The sequence below is a fragment of the Nasonia vitripennis genome (assembly GCF_009193385.2).
Source record: "Nasonia vitripennis strain AsymCx chromosome 3 unlocalized genomic scaffold, Nvit_psr_1.1 chr3_random0004, whole genome shotgun sequence".
Classification (NCBI taxonomy): Eukaryota; Metazoa; Arthropoda; class Insecta; order Hymenoptera; family Pteromalidae; genus Nasonia; species Nasonia vitripennis.
The window spans coordinates 1,034,398-1,051,747 of NW_022279623.1; the positions used below are offsets into that span (position 1 = coordinate 1,034,398).

Below are 17,350 nucleotides of genomic sequence, written 5' to 3' on the forward strand. Positions count from 1 at the left end.
AGTTACCATCGCGGAAATCAGCTCGCCTAACCGTCTATTGTTTACACGCGCTAAACGTCGGTCAGTCGGTTAGCGTAGGGCTACCAACCTAACTACTAACCGAAATTTCATTTCCGAACATACTAAAGGGGTAACTGTATGTAAAAAGCTTTCTTAATAAAATTTACAATAAAAAAAAACCAAGAGCAGAGCAGCGTAATGAATGTTGAAACTCAAGTATTGATTCTGATGAAACTTATTTTACTTTAACTACGTAAGCAAAAGTAATTTTGTTGTATCAGGCAAGACAAATTTTTTATCTGATAGAAAATTAAATTCACATTGTGTTATTACTTATTACTATTGTCCTATAGAACGCTTATCAGAACAACAAATCCATAAGTCAAGAAAGAATCTCTTCCAACAAAAATAAAAACTTTACGGATGAACATGAATTTGCAAATAAAATTGGCAAATTTTAAGGACTTAATTTTTAATGCAACACACGTTTACATATATTTTGACTCTGAAATTAACTCTTATTTTATAGCCCAACTAAGAAATGAAGATTAATTATATCCTGTTGCTCGAAAAAGATCCCTAAAATTTTGAATTTTATTTTGGCACATCACAAATTATTCTCTCGGTAATTAAACAATTAAGTGGTAATTTACCTAGGAATTTCTGTATTATCGATTCTTTTTGACAACAATAACTAGATCGATAATGTAGATTCTATAAAAGCTTTCATCTAGGAATTTTTATAATTTAAAAAGTTAGTCTCTTATCCTGATGCAACGCGACCATAAATGTTACATATATTACATCGCAATTATTGAAAAAATAATTTTTTTTATCTCTGCTTCGCATTCTTCTGGTTTGCATTAACAATATACATAGGTATATACATAAATTGTATACGAGTATCGAATGAAAATCAAAACATCAAATCCACGAAAATTAGGAGAATTGTCTACACGCTGGTTCTAAATCGATCAACAATTGCTTTAAACAAATAAATAAAGTCAGAGGTAGAGACTGTAGCTGTAGAGATAGGCTTGTATCTGTATGACGCGCTAACATAAGACTATATATATATATGTATATATATATATATATATATATATATATATATATATATATATATATATATATATATATATATATTATATATATATATATATATATATATATATATATATATATTATATATATATATATATATATATATATATATATATATATATATATTATATATATATATATATATAATATATATATATATATATATATTATATATATATATATATATATATATATATATAATATATATATATATATATATATATATATATATAAGGTTCATGTGTGCCAGTGTGGCGGCTATATAGCTATATTAGTGGTAACCATAACGTTTCCCCAGTCCAAGCAAAGATGGGAAAAGCACACTAATCGTAAAGCTCTCCGAGAAATAAAGGCAGACAAAAATAAAAGTACTTAGTAGTACTGGAAGAAGACGAAAAAAGTATAAGTATATCGACTAAGTAAGTACTTATATAGAAGAGCCGCCGTTTTGTCGGGAGTTTGCTGCGCGCGATTAGTATACTTAATACATATACATGTGTGCGTGCAGTTGTGCACTCATATTGCGGTGTGTGCGGCCGACGGCGTTCTGTGATGCGGCTTGAATGCGATCGCGCGCTCGACGACGTACTCGAGGGAAGACATGATCGGCGACGAGGTAATAATAGTGGCTCGTCGCGGCTGATTTCGTCGGCGCGTCCGCCAGCCGAACCTCGGCGTCAACGCTGAGAGGCTACTTCTTACTCCACTGCGAACACGACGTTCTTCTCGACTCGTAAACTGCCGCTACCGAGACGACGTCTTGGTTAAATATATTGCGTTCTCTTTCTCGCGCCTTCTCCTCTGCAGCAGCTTACCGCACCAGCCTGTCGTAACATGGCATCCCACAAGACAGGTGGCCAGAGCGCCCGCAAAAAAGTCCAGGTACACGTTAGATTCCCTTGTCAATGTTTAATTCCGCTGATTCGCCAGATGTTCGAGTAATATGGCTCTAAACTTGCCCTCAAGGTCTCTATGGTCATAAGGGATGAAAAGGAAAAGAAGCATCGAGCTGGAGTTAATTCCCTGCAGTTTGATGCTGCGCTCCATAGGCTATATTCTGCAGGACGAGACAGTATCATAAGGATATGGAATTGCAAAAATATGAAGGATCCTTACATGGATTCGATGGAACATCATACAGACTGGGTGAATGACATTGTTTTATGTTGTGGTGGCAAGAATTGTAAGTCTTTTACTTGGTCTTTTTAGCTTAAGAATTTATAAACTCGCTAATATTATTCTATGCTTGACGTTTGCTTCTAGTGATATCTGCCAGTTCGGATACTACGGTCAAAGTATGGAATGCGCATAAAGGCTTCTGTATGTCAACGTTAAGGACACATAAAGACTATGTAAAAGCCCTAGCATATGCAAAAGACAGAGAACAAGTTGCAAGCGCAGGCTTGGACAAGGCCATCTTTTTGTGGGATGTTAATACGCTGACAGCATTAACAGCAAGCAATAATACAGTGACAAGTGGGGTTCAATTTTTTGTTTTAAACGCTTCAGTTTACTGATAAGCATTTTATATGAGAACTCAATTACAATTTTCAGCATCTTCTCTCACTGGCAACAAGGATTCTATTTATAGTTTGGCAATGAACCCACCAGGAACAATCATTGTGAGTGGTAGTACAGAAAAAGTTCTTCGTATATGGGATCCTAGAACTTGCAGCAAACTAATGAAACTGAGAGGACATCAAGATAATATTAAAGCTTTAGTACTGAATAGAGATGGTAGTCAATGTTTATCTGCTAGTTCTGATGGTACAATCAAACTGTGGTCTCTAGGCCAACAGCAATGTGTGCAGACCTATAGAGTTCACACAGAAGGTGTATGGGCACTTCTTGTAAGAATTGAAATTTTCTTTTTCAATGACTTTTCAAATTGATTTTCTTCTATTATATTTAATCGATTTTTTTTTTATTTTTTCAAGGCAACTGAAAACTTTAGCCATGTGATTTCTGGAGGAAGGGACAAGCGAGTTGTTATGACTGAATTGAGAAATCCTGAGAAATTCACTGTGATTTGTGAAGAAAAAGCTCCGATTCTAAAAATGGTCATGACGCCTGACCAAACTTGCATTTGGGTAGCTACTAGTGATTCTACAATAAATAACTGGGTAATTAATTCTTTCTCAAACAATTTTTACTAGCTACTAAAATTGCCAGTTCCTTATATTACATTGACATGTTTTAGAATATAAGCCAAAAAGATTGGCAATGCGGTGATTATAATGCTGACACAGTGAGTTTAACAGGACTGCTTACTCCTCGAAACACAGAGCCAGCACAAAAAATATTGGGTGGGCCAGCTATTAGGCACTGTTATGTGCTTAATGATAGAAGATATGTCCTTACAAAAGATACCGAAGAAAATGTAGCATTATACGATGTACTAAAAGCTTGCAAAGTAGAAGACTTAGGTCGTGTTGATTTTGATCAAGAAGTGAAAAAAAGAAATAAAATGGTTTACGTTCCAAATTGGTTCAACATAGATCTTAAAACTGGGGTTGGTATATTTTATAAAACTTGAATTTCATGCAAATGATATTTTCTTTTTATTAAGAATTTTTACAATCCACTTATTTTAGATGCTTACAATACACTTGGGACAGGATGAAAATGATTGTTTATCAGCATGGGTTTCTGCAAAAGAGACTGGATTAGTAGAAGATGATAGCGTAGACCCAAAAGGTAAACATATTGAAATTTTTTTTACATAAATGTAAATTATTCAGCTTTATCTAGATAATTTTTATAATTATCGTTTTTGTATTTCAGTAAATTACGGAAATTTACTCTTGCAAGCTCTTTTGGAGCACTGGTGGAGACCGCTTCATGCTGATGATGAGATAGATAGTAATAGTAATGATGGGAATGGTCCGAGACATACGCGAGGAGGCAACCCTTACTTTTCTGTGCCTGGACATACGCCCGTTATTTTTAGGTATTTTGTAAATTTAAACATTTTTATTAAAAATTTTAGTAAAAAAAGATAATAATATTTAATATTGAATTTTCAGTGAAGTTGGAGGTCGCACTTTGTATAGATTATTAGTTCGTGATGCTGCAGGAGAAACAGAGGGTGTACTTTTAAATGAGACTGTGCCATCATGGGTTAGAGATATTGTAGTGGATAAAAACTTGCCCAAGTTCATCAAAATAACTTTTCATCTTCTTCAACATTCCAGTTCTGGTGCCAAAAATTTGAAAAAGTTGGATTTCGAAAAATTAATGTTGAATCCCAGTCTGCTTGAATGCAAGTTATTTTATATTATATTTTTTACAGAGATCGTCTCGTTGCCAATGATTTCATTCAAGTTCGAAAAGTCGTAGAACATGTCTATGACAAAGTTTTGGGCGCAGGAAGTGATTCAGGTTCGGTTGCTGGTGGTGGAAATACTGTATCTGGTGGTTCGCCAGCTGGTGATCGAGCAAATACCGATTCTAATGCTGATAATTCATCATTAGCAGAAGAAAAAGTAGAATTACTTTGTAATGATCAAGTATTGGATCCTTCTATGGACTTGCGAACAGTAATTATATAGAAATACAAAAGTTATTGTATATTTAGAATATATTTGAAAAATTAACAATATTTTTAGGTACGACATTTCATATGGAAAAGCTCTGCTGATTTAACTCTACATTATCGACCTGTTAAATAGTCAGAATGGAGGATAAAGGAATACGTTCCTCTACATTACTCTTGGCTCTGTTGGTGGCCACGGCAAAATAGAAAATTCAACTATGATAAGCAAAAAGAATGAATCGACTTCAAAACTGCTTATCTGTGAATAATAATTGCCAAAAAGCTACAAATTTTGTTATTAGGAAGACAGAAAGGTGAGAACATTACATTGGGGTGTAAAATCGTATTAAAAATTACAAGAATTTACTTGAACAGAAATTCAAAACTTGTATCTCATAGCATTGCATGTCAATATTAATAGTATCAAGAAAACATGCTGATTAATTCTTGATACAAGCCTAATTTTTCACTGAAAATACAGTTGATTGATTTCTTTGACAATTGATTCTTTTCGAATGTAAATAGTGAGTTATTTGTTGTTTGTTGCCATTGTCCATTGATCGTCTTCCAAAGTGAGTGAAGATATTATAAGCACAAATATAAGAGAATTGGTAACTGAAGAGAGTGCGCATAAAATGATTCAAAAAATATTAAGACATTGAAAATTTCGATTTGATTTTGATGTGCAAATCTTGATTACAGATTATTTATAACAGTTCATCAAGTGCAAGAGGTACCTATTAAGTCAAAGCCTGTAAACTTACAAATTTCACGTTTGCCTTTTCTTGCCAACTAAAAACTATAAAAAGGTTAATTGTTAAAAACATGAAGAAATGTCAATTTTGTCATCAATCAAATCAATTTTTGCCTCAACTGTCTCATCCAAAATAAAGTCAAACTATCATTAGAATAAAAATTATATCGTTTGAATACTAAGTAAAACTGAGTGGCGCAAAGCAAAAATATATTAAAATAATCTTACTCATTAGAATGTGTAACATGTAAATAACAAAATGTTTATTGCTTTGACAAATTAAAAAACCAAACTTATTTAAAGCCTTTGCTATTTAAAGAAAATGTTTGCTAAAGTTTATTGATTATTTTAGCCAATCCTTATTGTTTCAATATACCGAATATAGCTTTTACCAGTTCTCAAATGTATCAATAAAGATGAAAAAAAACGTCATTGCGAAAAGTAATAATAATATTTATTGTTAGTTAGTTAAGTTTGACTTCTAGCATTGTATATCACAGTTATAAATATGAACATTTGTTGCAAAAAACCTGATGAACAACAGAAATACTTTGTGCTCGTAATGTGTGTAACTATCATAAGCATTATTTTGTTCACCTCTTCAATATAATGTTGTACGAGTTAATAATGTGCCTAATTGATAGAGTTAATTATTACTTTTCTCATATTTATGAATAATTTTGGAATACCTCTATATGTATATCATCTTACTTTATAACAATTTATACACATAATACAATTTAATGATGACTAGACATTAATATCAACTTATAAATACTTTTTGAGAACTATAATTGTATCGTTGATTGCTTTATTAGAATGTGAATTAAATTTAGAAAATCTGTGAATGTTTTGTATAAATTAGAAGCCAGTGCCAAATTTAAAATCAATACTATTTGTACTTGCACTTTGGACAAAAAATCCACTTTGTATGTGATGCACTATTACAAACAAGTCTGTATTGATTTTGCTAACAAAACGTAGAGCAAAAAAAAAATACATTTTTTGCATCCAAAACGTGAATTTAAAAAACATCCTACTTTTAACTTAGAAAAATTCTTTAAAGACGTTTTACTTAATAAAATATTTTGTATGAAAAAATTGAAAACAAAAAAAAAATTAATCTAGTTTATAATATTAAAAAAAAAAATGGATTTATGAAAGCTTAAAAGAGGTGTCTTTTATTTTTACTTGATGCATGAGATGTTTTTGAACTGTAGAATGAATGGATGGACGGACCTTTTTTAAATTGTTCAAAAAGTCATTACTCATTATTACTCATCGCTGTATATGTACACTGTCATTATATCATTGGGATATGTACATTATTATTAAAATTAAACAACAATCATTTAAATAAATACAAATATTGAATTCTTAATATCTTATCCAAACTTAAACAAATTCTTTGAGAATGAGATCAACAGCTTGCGTAAAAGAATCACATACATTTGTAGGAGTTGGATTAATGGTTTTTTCATCTCCTTCGCGGTATTTACCAGTTTTTACTAAAAATCCTTTTATACCCACAGCTTGCGCACCAGCTATGTCATCCTTTACATCCTAAAATAGATAATACACTTGTTATCTACTGCTTTGTCATAAGTTTGTAAATTATACAGAAATTCAAAGCCAAATTAGAAATGTATATACATCGCCTATCATTATTGCTTCTTCTGGCATAGTACTGTCAAGGGCTGCTATAAAAAATTCAGATGTTGGTTTTCCGACTACCTCAGCTTTGACATTAGAAGAATACTCTAATCCTTTAACAAATGCACCTGGTCCCAAGGCCAATCCATCTGGTCTTTTGTAAAACCGACCTTCATGAATAGCTATCAATGGTGCACCGTCCAGCAGTAACCTATACAACATTAAATTAAAAATAAACTTACATTTCAAATATAACAAAGAAATATTTAAATTGATATTATTCTATTAAAGAATTCATACCTAAAAGCATCATTTAAATATTTATAGTTGAATTTCTCTGGTGCTAATCCAACAAGAACAGCATTTTGTGATGTTTCAGATTTAACCAAGTCTTCAAAATCCTCTATTGCAGCATCGTCAATTAAAAGCAAAGGATTCAGCTTCCGAGTTTTGACGACTTCTCTCGCAGCAGCTAGTGAACTAAATATTTCTTCTTTTTTTATATCAAATCCCAGTTTTATCAATCTTTTATGAAGTGTATTCTTGGACTCTTTTGTAGTGTTGGTAACAAACTTTATAACGGTGTTGGACTTTCTAAGTCTGTAAAAAAGTATTTTAGCATTATCAAAAATATTTGTACACATAAGTATACAAAATTTTATTATAATTATTGTAAAATATACTCCATATTGTGCAAGTAAAATGTTGATTAGCAGTCATGAGCATAAAAAAATACGAAGGTAAATATTTACCTTTTAAGAGCATCAACTGCACCGGGAATCGCAGTATCGTCAATGTGTAAAGTGCCGCTGAGATCAATTAAAATTGATTTTATTTTTTTTGACATTTCTGTTATGATACTGTTATTGTAAAAAAACAAGCGATAGATAGTAAGTTGATTTCTATTAAATAAATTGTATTTTAGAAGTCCTGATAACCTGCGAGATCATATATAACTAACGATATATATGATCTCGCTAAGTCGCGTATATATATGTATATATATATATATATATATATATATATATATATATATATATACACTGCAGGTTTATTCACATTTAAATATAAATGTTGTCCGCTTTTAGTCCAGTAAAATTAGGTGTGAAATCGCCCTGCGGTTGAAATGGCTGCATTTTTGATATTTGGTAAATCGGGGTCGGAAAAGCCGATTCTGAAATTTGCAGCTTCCTAGAACGAGGGGTTCTATGCGAAAACAGCGTGCGAAAGTTATTTTTGCTTATATCTCGAGATCGGCTTGACCTGTGAAAAAATGGCTGGCATCAATGGAAAGAGCGTTAGTGTAAAAGTGCTACTTACGCCACGGATTTGCGTGACTTAAATGCGGATTTAAGCCACCCACTGCTATAAAAATTATTATTTGAATTTGTGTTTTTTTTAACTGTAAGTAAATTATTGTTGAAAAATTTACGATAGCATTTTTTAATGTTATTATGAAGCAACATCAATAATACAAGTATAAAACTGTTAAAATGTAAATAAATATGATTATTGTAAAAATTTAATATATAATAAAATGGTTATATTATTCTAGTAAATAGAATTCACAGAATTTTTCAGCAAAATTTTTTAATTTTCAGTTTGTGATTCATCAACTTCTTCTTCTTGTAAATCATTTATTTCATCATTCCACAGATTTTCATTATCTTCTATATCATCTATATCATCTTGTCGCTCTTCTGTATCACTCTCAAGTATGACCTTATGCGAATTTGAAGCATTTTCACAGCTTTGGCCATTGCAATTTTTACAACTGTAACTACATTTTATTCCAGCCTTTTTGCACGAACATCGGGATGTGTTACAGTTTGTTTTATATCCACAGAATATCTGAAAATCAAGTTAATTATTTTTTCTTATCACAGTAAATATTACAATAGAAAATATCGAATAGTTCACTAAAATAAATATTAAATACGTCATTTGGAAATTATTTTCAAAGAAAAATTAGACAATTTCATATAATATATTTTAGGATAACATATAATAACTCACCATCTCTAGTAATTCGATTGGTGCAACTGGTTTAGGATTCATAATAGGTAGTAGCATATTACTCGTAGGGTGAATTTTCATCTCCACGTATATTTTAATAGAAAAGCTAGTGAAAATATCAAGCGAAACATCTGAAACAATGAAATTTCAAGTTTTTTACAGATTTTTATTCGTCGCAAATTTTTTACTTGTTTTGCAATTATAAAATTTTTAACATATCCTACATTAAAAACATTTGAGAATGTTCTACGGTTTTTTATACATTTTAATTAAAATTTATATACGAATTTTCTTTTACACATAAGCTTTTTTATTGAACATAAATAGATAATTAGTACTGAACATTTAAAACAATAATATTGTACACAATGTTATTGTGTAGAAAATGTAATATTAATAATTTCTTTGTGTTCAATGTAAAAACATACGTGTAAAAAGAATTCATATAAAAATTCGTATTAAATTTTTGTGTATAAAACGAACCCTACCAACGAATGTTAAGAGTATGCAATGTGAAACTTTGAAGATATATGCGTCTAGTGTATACAAAATTCTCGTTTTTCCCAATATTGGTTACCGAACATATTTCCGTAATTTTCGATTTCAAAGTTGGCAGGTTAATATGAAGCGAGGTCAAAAATAGTCGATGAACATGTAAGACTGCCATGTTTTTAAAGTTTAGAGAATAAAATAAAAAACTACAATATACTCGTTATAATATTAAGAAGACCTACGCAAAATTTCAGCTTTCACGTAAAAATTTCTAAGAAAACAAGCGTAATATAAATATAATCCAAATCGCGTAGGCTGCTATAAATAAAAGTATTACAAATCAAAATAAAAAGAATCAAGTACTTGTACGTGGTGCAATTGAACTCGCTAACCATGCATTAATATAAAGTATAAAATGTACTACATTTTGCCGCGGGAGTGCGAAATGTATGTACACTCGACACGTATAATATCTGATTCGAGCTATTTAAATTTAACATCGTGTAATATGGACATTTTTAAAAATGAGCTTGATTTTACCTCTTATCACTCAATCTCGACTTTGATTTCGGCAAAGCCCATATTACACGATGCAAAATTCAAATAGTTCGAATCAGATATCTTGCGCAAAAGAGCGTAATAATGTACTAGTTTTCGTTGCGAAAATGTAAATAATATTTTCATATCTAACGCATACACTAACTTAACACTTTTACTTGTACTATTTAAAATGAAAAAGTATTTGACATAAATCTACTGCAGTGCATTATTTGAATAATGTCATTATGTAGTGCGGACACTATTTTATTGCATTACAAACCTAGCATCTTTTTTCAATAAATATTTATTTTCTTTGCTATAAAGTTTTTAAATGTCAATCGTATTAAAATATTTAATCTAAATTTCTAGCATTTATATGAATAAATAAAATATGTGTACATACCGTAATTCTGAATAAATTCTTTGAAAATAATAAAATATTCTTCTAGGATTCAGAAACCAATCAATAAGCTGGTATCACAAATTAAAAAACTGCCAAGGCACACACTCAAAAAACAATAATTTTGTGATTTCTAATAGATTTTTAGTTAAAAATGACTCTGGAATACACTCTTTAGAGCACGATGTTACTTCGATGAGATACCAAAGTGTTCTGACGTATGATTAACCAGCTCGAGTAATGAATTGAGAATGTGGCGTTGACTTTCATAATTTATAAACATTTAGTATGTGGTGACAGGATGTTGGGATGAGTTCGGTTATATAATACGTCGCGAATGATTTTTTCCAGAGTGCATTTGAGACACTGGTATTTATATCGATCTAAATAATTTGAATTAAAAAATTGTTCTCGAAATTCTATTTCGAGATTACCAAAACTTTAGTAGTAATTACGTTTCATATTTTTCATACTTTCGTAAAATAAAGAACACCAAATAGTATAGTATAGCTATGATTTTGAATATACTAATACCTTTTATTATATAGAAAAATCAAGAACCATAAAAGGAGTTATAAAAATAATTATATTTCAAAACGGAGTTGTTAATAAACACAGAGAAAAAAATTAAATAATTTGCGATAGTCAGGATCATTTATAACTTTGTATAAAAAGGACAACTTTAAATTAACATTTTTATCTTTCTATTATTTACCCGTTGTGTTGTGTAATAGCCACATTTAAAAATGGTATCCCAATATTTTCATAAATTATTCACAAGATTAATTTTAATAAGAAGAATTGTATGTGCATACTACTTGTGATTACCTTTACTTCCTTAAAAAATAGGTCTAACAAAAACATTTTATTCAAGTAATTTACAAAGTTTTCCGGGTGTCGCCGCGAAGTAAAAAATGATATTTTCGCAGGACGCATTCAAGCGCGGCTCGGTTCCCGCCGTCCCGCCGCTGCGCGCGGAGAGAGCGGCCATGTCGTCTGCGCGCTCCCCTCCCCTGCCTCTACACCAAGCAAATTTCTTTTTCATTAATTATCTCGGAACTTTGCGCTCATCGGAATCGAGTAAAAAATCGTTTCCAATGCAAAATTTAACGCTCTTTCCATTGATGCCAGCCATTTTTTCATAGGTCAAGCCGATCTCGAGATATAAGCAAAAATACCTTTCGCACGCTGTTTTCGCCTAGAACCCCTCGTTCTAGGAAGGTGTAAATTTCAGAATCGGCTTTTCCGACCCCGATTTACCAAATATCCAGAATGTAGCCATTTCTACCGCAGGGCGATTTCACAGCTAATTTTACTGGACTATATGTACCAGACGCGCAGATGACATGTGCTACATTAAGGTAAATTCTTTTTTATTTATTATCTCGGAACTTTGCACTCATCGAAATGGTCACTTTACTGTACGTTAAGCCGTTTTGGAGATGTAAGAAAAATTAATTTTTGCACACTGTTTTCGCATAGAACCCGTTGACCTAGGAAGCTGCAAATTACAGAATCGTCTTTTTCGACCTCGATTTACCTAATAACCAAAATGCAGCTATTTCTATCGCATGTTGATTCCAAAGCTATTTTTACTGGACTACTTTACCGACAAAATGCTTTTATATGCTAACGCACATACCTATACCAGTGCAATTGAAATTAAAATTTAATGCTAATTTTAAATGGTCTTCTGCTAAAAGAACATTTATAAATACAAATCTTTAAAATAGAATCACAGTGGGAAATGTAAGTTCAATAATGAAATATGCCATATTACACTTTAGCATGAGCTTTATAGCATCTGCGGATTTTCATCAGGCTAGTCCAGTTAATGATAAATTTTTTCTTTTTTTTCAAATTCGCATTTTTGTAGCTTTTGCACTAAAAATGAGTCTAAATTAAGTGCTTCTTATGAAGAAGCACTGTCTGAAAGAAAACCTTTAAGCGCGCAAAAGTGAATTTTCTCACTCGATCTCTAAAGTTTAGTAAATTGTGGAAATCAATATACTTGCGCATGTTTTATGTAAAAAGTATAGTGTAAACAAAAATAATAGAAAAAGTTTCGATAAATATCGATGCGAAATATACCTATAAAAATATATTGATAACGAGGGAATGGATAATAAAATTGCCAAACTGATCTGCAACATCAAATGTACTTTTCATTTATTCGTCTAATTATTTTTACAGATTATTCTACCTCATAATCTGGAATACAACTTGTGTTTGTGTGTCTGTTTTGCGTTTATCATTCCATTATATTAGTCGCTAGCTGAAATGTTACGGTATTTCTAAGTATAAAATAAGCAATAGAGCTTAAATAGGTATAAGTAGCAACGACTTAAGTACCTTGACTACTTAATAGTAGTTTGTAAAAGTGGCGGGTATGATTTTCTTACTTCGCTTGCTTTTTATTGCACTGTCTTGGATGGTTGTAAGGAATCTAGTTATCCTCCTTTACTCGAATTGGATACATTTTTTTTATTAAAATCATCGATGCGTCAACTTGCTTTCCAAAAGCTTTGAATTATACTTGGTCACTCAGTATTAAAAATTGAATACTTAAAAAGCAAAATTAATAATAATTAAAAATGACACGTATTCCAAGACAGGCTCAAAGTTGACGGTTTGATAAAATCTGTCAACTGTGCATCGTAAAAATTGTCGAATCCACACGCGAAAATTTTTGAAAGTTAGTTTCTTCCTCCTTATAATGCCGCAATCACACTTATAAAACATTAAAGATTTTTCATTGTCCAACCCCACAGACGCACCTCAACGTACAGGATTATCATTATTTTTATCATATTTAACAACAAACCAGATAAAACTTTACACAACTCGTACATTACGCGCTCGATAGCTTACGACGGATAATGACGACAGGTAAGTAAAATAACGTCACACTCAAACATTAAATGTGCTTAGTCGCTCAAATATACAAATCTATGCTCCATACCTCGGCGGTTTTGTATATTTATTTATATATTTATAATATATTAAGTACGTTAATAATGATCAGTATTCCGATGATTTATATTTCGTGTAATCGATAAAAGCTCTCTCTTTCTCTCGCACTTGATTTCCATTCATGCACGCTCTCTTTCTCTCGCTTTTTCTACCGCTCACAGGCTCAGTTTTTTTTTAACTTTGCACTCTTGTAATAATAACCTTGTACTTAGCGTTATTTAAAATAGCGTTACACATCTACTTTACGCACTTGACTCAAATTCTTCAAGTCCGGACAGAAAAACATCGGCTCCAGCCTTCTTCCCCGATCGTCTCATTATCTTTTACATTTTTCATTATAGTTATACTCGCTATAGCAGTATGGAGGGAATTTACTAATAACACTATAAACAAATATATAAAAAACGCTCTTCACAATAATTGCTTCCGCTTGCTTCTTCTTCATAAAATTACGCAGTTAGTTTATCATTATTTTTTTTTAATTTGTTTCATTTTTTCACCCGACTGTTCGCCAACTGTATTTTAATACGTAAAAATGCAAGCGGAATGTGAGTTCGAATATTTTGCTTCTTTTTGCATTTATTCAAGACATCAAATGCCACTGTACATATTAATAATTATAACATACGTATGTATACATCATAAGTAATTACGTACAATCGGCATACATTAATAACGTACGTGCAATGAAGCGCTCTCACTCCATAACTTTATATGCGGTAATACGGTTTCTTTTGTTTCTCTGTCGTGCGTGTTAAATTTTACAGCGTGCTGCTTATATATTTCCACTTGGGCGCACAAGAAAAATGAGCGCCTCCAATCGTCAATCCATTATCGAGTTTCTTGCTCATCCTTTCCACTTTCTTACGAACGCATTTTTCGAATTAACGAAAAAGCATATTATTTAAAAATAAAATAGATACGAGACGTTCGGAGAAAACATGTTGCTCATGATACCACATAGTGCACAATTCTGTAAGATTACATTATTATTCTATTACTTTTCTTTGCTTATCAACGTCGCGTGGTAAGTATCGCAAGCTCAATCGGCACATTTCACTGCTATAGAAGCGACGGATTACAGGCTTTGCATGTATGCCCATTCATATTATTAATATATTTATTTTCAGCATCATTAATTATATAATTATGTATAATAATTATTGTTATTATTATTTTCGTTACTATCTTATGCCTAAATTCTTGTAAGTGGAATATAGCGTGTTAATTCCTCCTCTCTAGTGTATTTAATACGATAAAATAATGTGAAACATATATTTGTGACTAGTAAACATGTGAAAACCAATGATAGTTTTAGCTAGCCTTTGCGTGTCGGCAAACCGATTAATAAATCATTCGTAAATAGTTGAAAATAAATAAACTTCTCTTTAATCTATAAAATTGATCTGCTTTGCTAAAATTGTCGTAATAGTAGTATTTTAATCAAATAAATATAAACTATTACATGAAAAATCTTCATCACCATCGCTATTGTATATAAACAAAGTACATATATAATTCAGCAATGCACTATAACCAATGAAATAAAACGAAATAAAACAGTCCAATTACTTCTATACACAAAAAATAATTAAAACGGTCATATTAAGGAATGTATTAACAAGCCGATTATAATTAATAATTTCACAAGCTATCGAATCTTTTGATAGATTAAGAGAAGAACTGGCTTCTTTAACAAGATTATAATAAAATTCTAGTAATGATCTAATCTCTTCTATTTAACTACGTTTCATCTAATTACGCTTGACATTTGTAAGTCGTATAAAAGAAACGGTGCATATTTGCGTGTTTAAAAAGGTCATTTGAGGCGTGCAGTAACAACGCTTATCCATCTTAGCAATGTGAAGAAAAGAGAGACGATGCAATGATTCATTTTTCTCTTGTTCGTCACATCTCTTCAAATCTTTGCTTTTTTACTTTTCATTACTTCGTCAGCATTATTCTTACACTGGATCACACGACGAATTATTATATCGACAGAGCTTGACGCCATTAAAAAGCTTATGTTTAAAATTTTCTTAAATTTCATATCGGATTCGTCTTGATTATCATTTTTCTCTTCAGACTCGCGTGCGAAAATATTAGGAAATATCCTCACAAAGTTAAGCTGGACGGCACTGATAAAATTAGGATCTCTTCGAAGGACGCGAATTTTAATATAGTATGTTTGGGGAGGGCTGCGGAATAGTTTGCGTGTGCCTTGCCTTTCTATCGCACCATTTAATTCAGACAAATATTCTGCAATATTCATTATTTTCTCGCCTTTTCTTCTCTACCGTCACCATTGATGTAAAATCGGTGATCATGAATAATCAATTTTTACAGTGAATTATAAAATTCTACACTTTTAGTTACATAAAAATTGTTCTTTAAACATCGGCCATACAGATGCATCTTAAAAATGTATTCAAAACTTTTACTACAGCGATTTCATCTACCGAATTTCTACAAAGATTACGAAGAGCGTTACTCTAAAGCATTCAAAAAATGAGCAATTCCGTACTAACAATTTATGCATACTTTTATGCTATTGACGGGATCGCGCGTTTTTTAAAATTTTACTTTACTTTTCTAAGGTTATACATCTATATATTTAGGTATACGAGTATTATTTGATGAGTAAAGAACAATTTTTATGGCTTATTTTCTGAGCACGTTTAACATACTAGTCCATTATAAAATATCGGTTTTCATTTTTTTTTTTTAGTGTTACGTGATTCACTAGGAGCGACCAGATCTCACGATCGGCGGCAATGTTACGTCGGCGCATAAATATATAATACCGATACCTTGGCAAAGGCTTTTTGCGATGCATAACATGAAGATATACAATATATATATATATATATATATATATATATATATATATATATATATATATATATATTTATATTATTTATATATGATGTATCGTATTTACATGGAATTCGCTAAGCGATCATTGACCAGACCCACATCTGCCTCGAAGCATAAAAATAATGTTACATACAGAGTTTGGCATCTTATTGGTGTGTTCGAGGGGTCAGCAACGAGCTTTGTGTTATTGATAATTTTTTGTTTTCGATCTTGCGCGACGTAAGGTTTTCTGTTTATTTTTTCCAAGATAAGTAAAAATCTAAGTCTCCATAATTGACTAGCGTTGTTTTGACTCATTTACACTTCGACGGAGAAAGAGATTTTGCTTATCTACATTTTTTCTGACGACAACTTTTTATTTATTTCATGTTTAATTTGGCGTTATTTTCATTTCACTTTTAAGAGCGCAGAGACTCGCATTTTTTATCAGTCTCTAGATAAGATAATGACCCTTTAAGTTTTTAGTTTCTGAGGTATTTACTTACAAAATATCCATTCGCATGTATATAATTAAGTCCCCTCTCGATGTTCTGAATTGATTTTTACTGTACAAATCTATGTCGGTGACATCTTCTACGTTTTCTGGCACTTCTTCGTTCGATGAAGTCTAAAAAGAAATTTCAATAACGCTGTTGAAATTCATGGTGCCATCGGTTAAAGTCAATGTGGAAAATGACAATGGAACCGTTTGCAAGACCAGCCAAGAGAAACCTGAAATACAAAAATTGTTAGTTTCTTGATAACATGTAAACAATATTTTGATGCAATTATTTTTTTTCAATTTAACTACTAACCGTTGATCATGAGAGAGTGCCAATGAGCGAACGCTACTTTCACAGGCTGGGAAAGCATACAATAGAGCCAAGTTGAAGGTCCTCCAGACTTCGACTATGCCTTTGTCTCCACCAGTCATTAAATATTCGCCATCGCGACTTAACAGTAAACACTGGAAAAGAAAATATTACGAGCAATTGAAAATTTGACCATTTAATCTAAGGAATCAAAT

At 31.5% G+C, this 17,350-nt stretch overlaps 3 protein-coding genes across 22 annotated transcripts in view; 1 reads left to right on the forward strand and 2 right to left on the reverse strand.

The window, feature by feature from the left end:
* Positions 1-1,357: 1,357 nt before the first annotated feature.
* On the forward strand, positions 1,358-7,890 carry LOC100115612 (WD repeat-containing protein 48). 4 transcript variants are annotated; one of them, XM_031925628.2, is made up of 12 exons: positions 1,358-1,523; positions 1,613-1,986; positions 2,071-2,287; positions 2,368-2,580; positions 2,659-2,954; positions 3,042-3,227; positions 3,305-3,616; positions 3,699-3,801; positions 3,889-4,054; positions 4,131-4,322; positions 4,397-4,643; positions 4,713-6,760. In XM_031925628.2, exons 2-12 carry the CDS (start codon positions 1,939-1,941, stop codon positions 4,773-4,775), a joined length of 2,043 nt encoding a protein of 680 aa, XP_031781488.1. In that variant the 5' UTR covers positions 1,358-1,523; positions 1,613-1,938; the 3' UTR covers positions 4,776-6,760. The 4 variants fall into 4 exon arrangements, 3 of the variants coding, with proteins under 3 accessions (XP_031781488.1, XP_031781487.1, XP_032457636.1); XR_004226977.1 differs by adding an exon at positions 7,408-7,890 and having other exon boundaries at positions 1,375-1,986; positions 4,713-4,953; XM_031925627.2 differs by having other exon boundaries at positions 1,375-1,986.
* LOC100115656 (haloacid dehalogenase-like hydrolase domain-containing protein 2) lies at positions 6,548-10,806 on the reverse strand. Of its 3 annotated transcripts, none has more exons than XM_031925631.2 (7): positions 10,498-10,806; positions 9,063-9,193; positions 8,106-8,897; positions 7,799-7,906; positions 7,347-7,646; positions 7,047-7,257; positions 6,548-6,956 (listed from the first exon to the last, which is right to left on the reverse strand). In XM_031925631.2, exons 4-7 carry the CDS (start codon positions 7,891-7,893, stop codon positions 6,789-6,791), a joined length of 774 nt encoding a protein of 257 aa, XP_031781491.1. In that variant the 5' UTR covers positions 7,894-7,906; positions 8,106-8,897; positions 9,063-9,193; positions 10,498-10,806; the 3' UTR covers positions 6,548-6,788. The 3 variants fall into 3 exon arrangements, with proteins under 3 accessions (XP_031781491.1, XP_032457637.1, XP_031781490.1); XM_032601746.1 differs by having other exon boundaries at positions 7,799-7,948; positions 10,498-10,805; XM_031925630.2 differs by lacking the exons at positions 8,106-8,897; positions 9,063-9,193; positions 10,498-10,806 and having other exon boundaries at positions 7,799-8,039.
* Positions 10,807-12,634: 1,828 nt separating this feature from the next.
* The window catches only part of LOC100118775 (neurobeachin), a 316,568-nt gene continuing 311,852 nt past the window's right edge, over positions 12,635-17,350 (reverse strand). For 12 of the 15 annotated variants that reach the window (XM_031925728.2, XM_032601695.1, XM_016988198.3 and 9 more), the window contains 2 exons: positions 17,139-17,290; positions 16,803-17,055 (listed from right to left, as the gene is read on the reverse strand). In XM_031925728.2, the coding sequence (XP_031781588.1) occupies positions 16,965-17,055; positions 17,139-17,290 (243 nt within the window). In that variant the 3' untranslated portion in view covers positions 16,803-16,964. Of the gene's footprint in view, positions 17,056-17,138; positions 17,291-17,350 lie in introns of all 15 variants that reach the window. The other 3 variants (XM_016988202.3, XM_016988203.3, XM_016988195.2) reach the window with 1 other exon arrangement.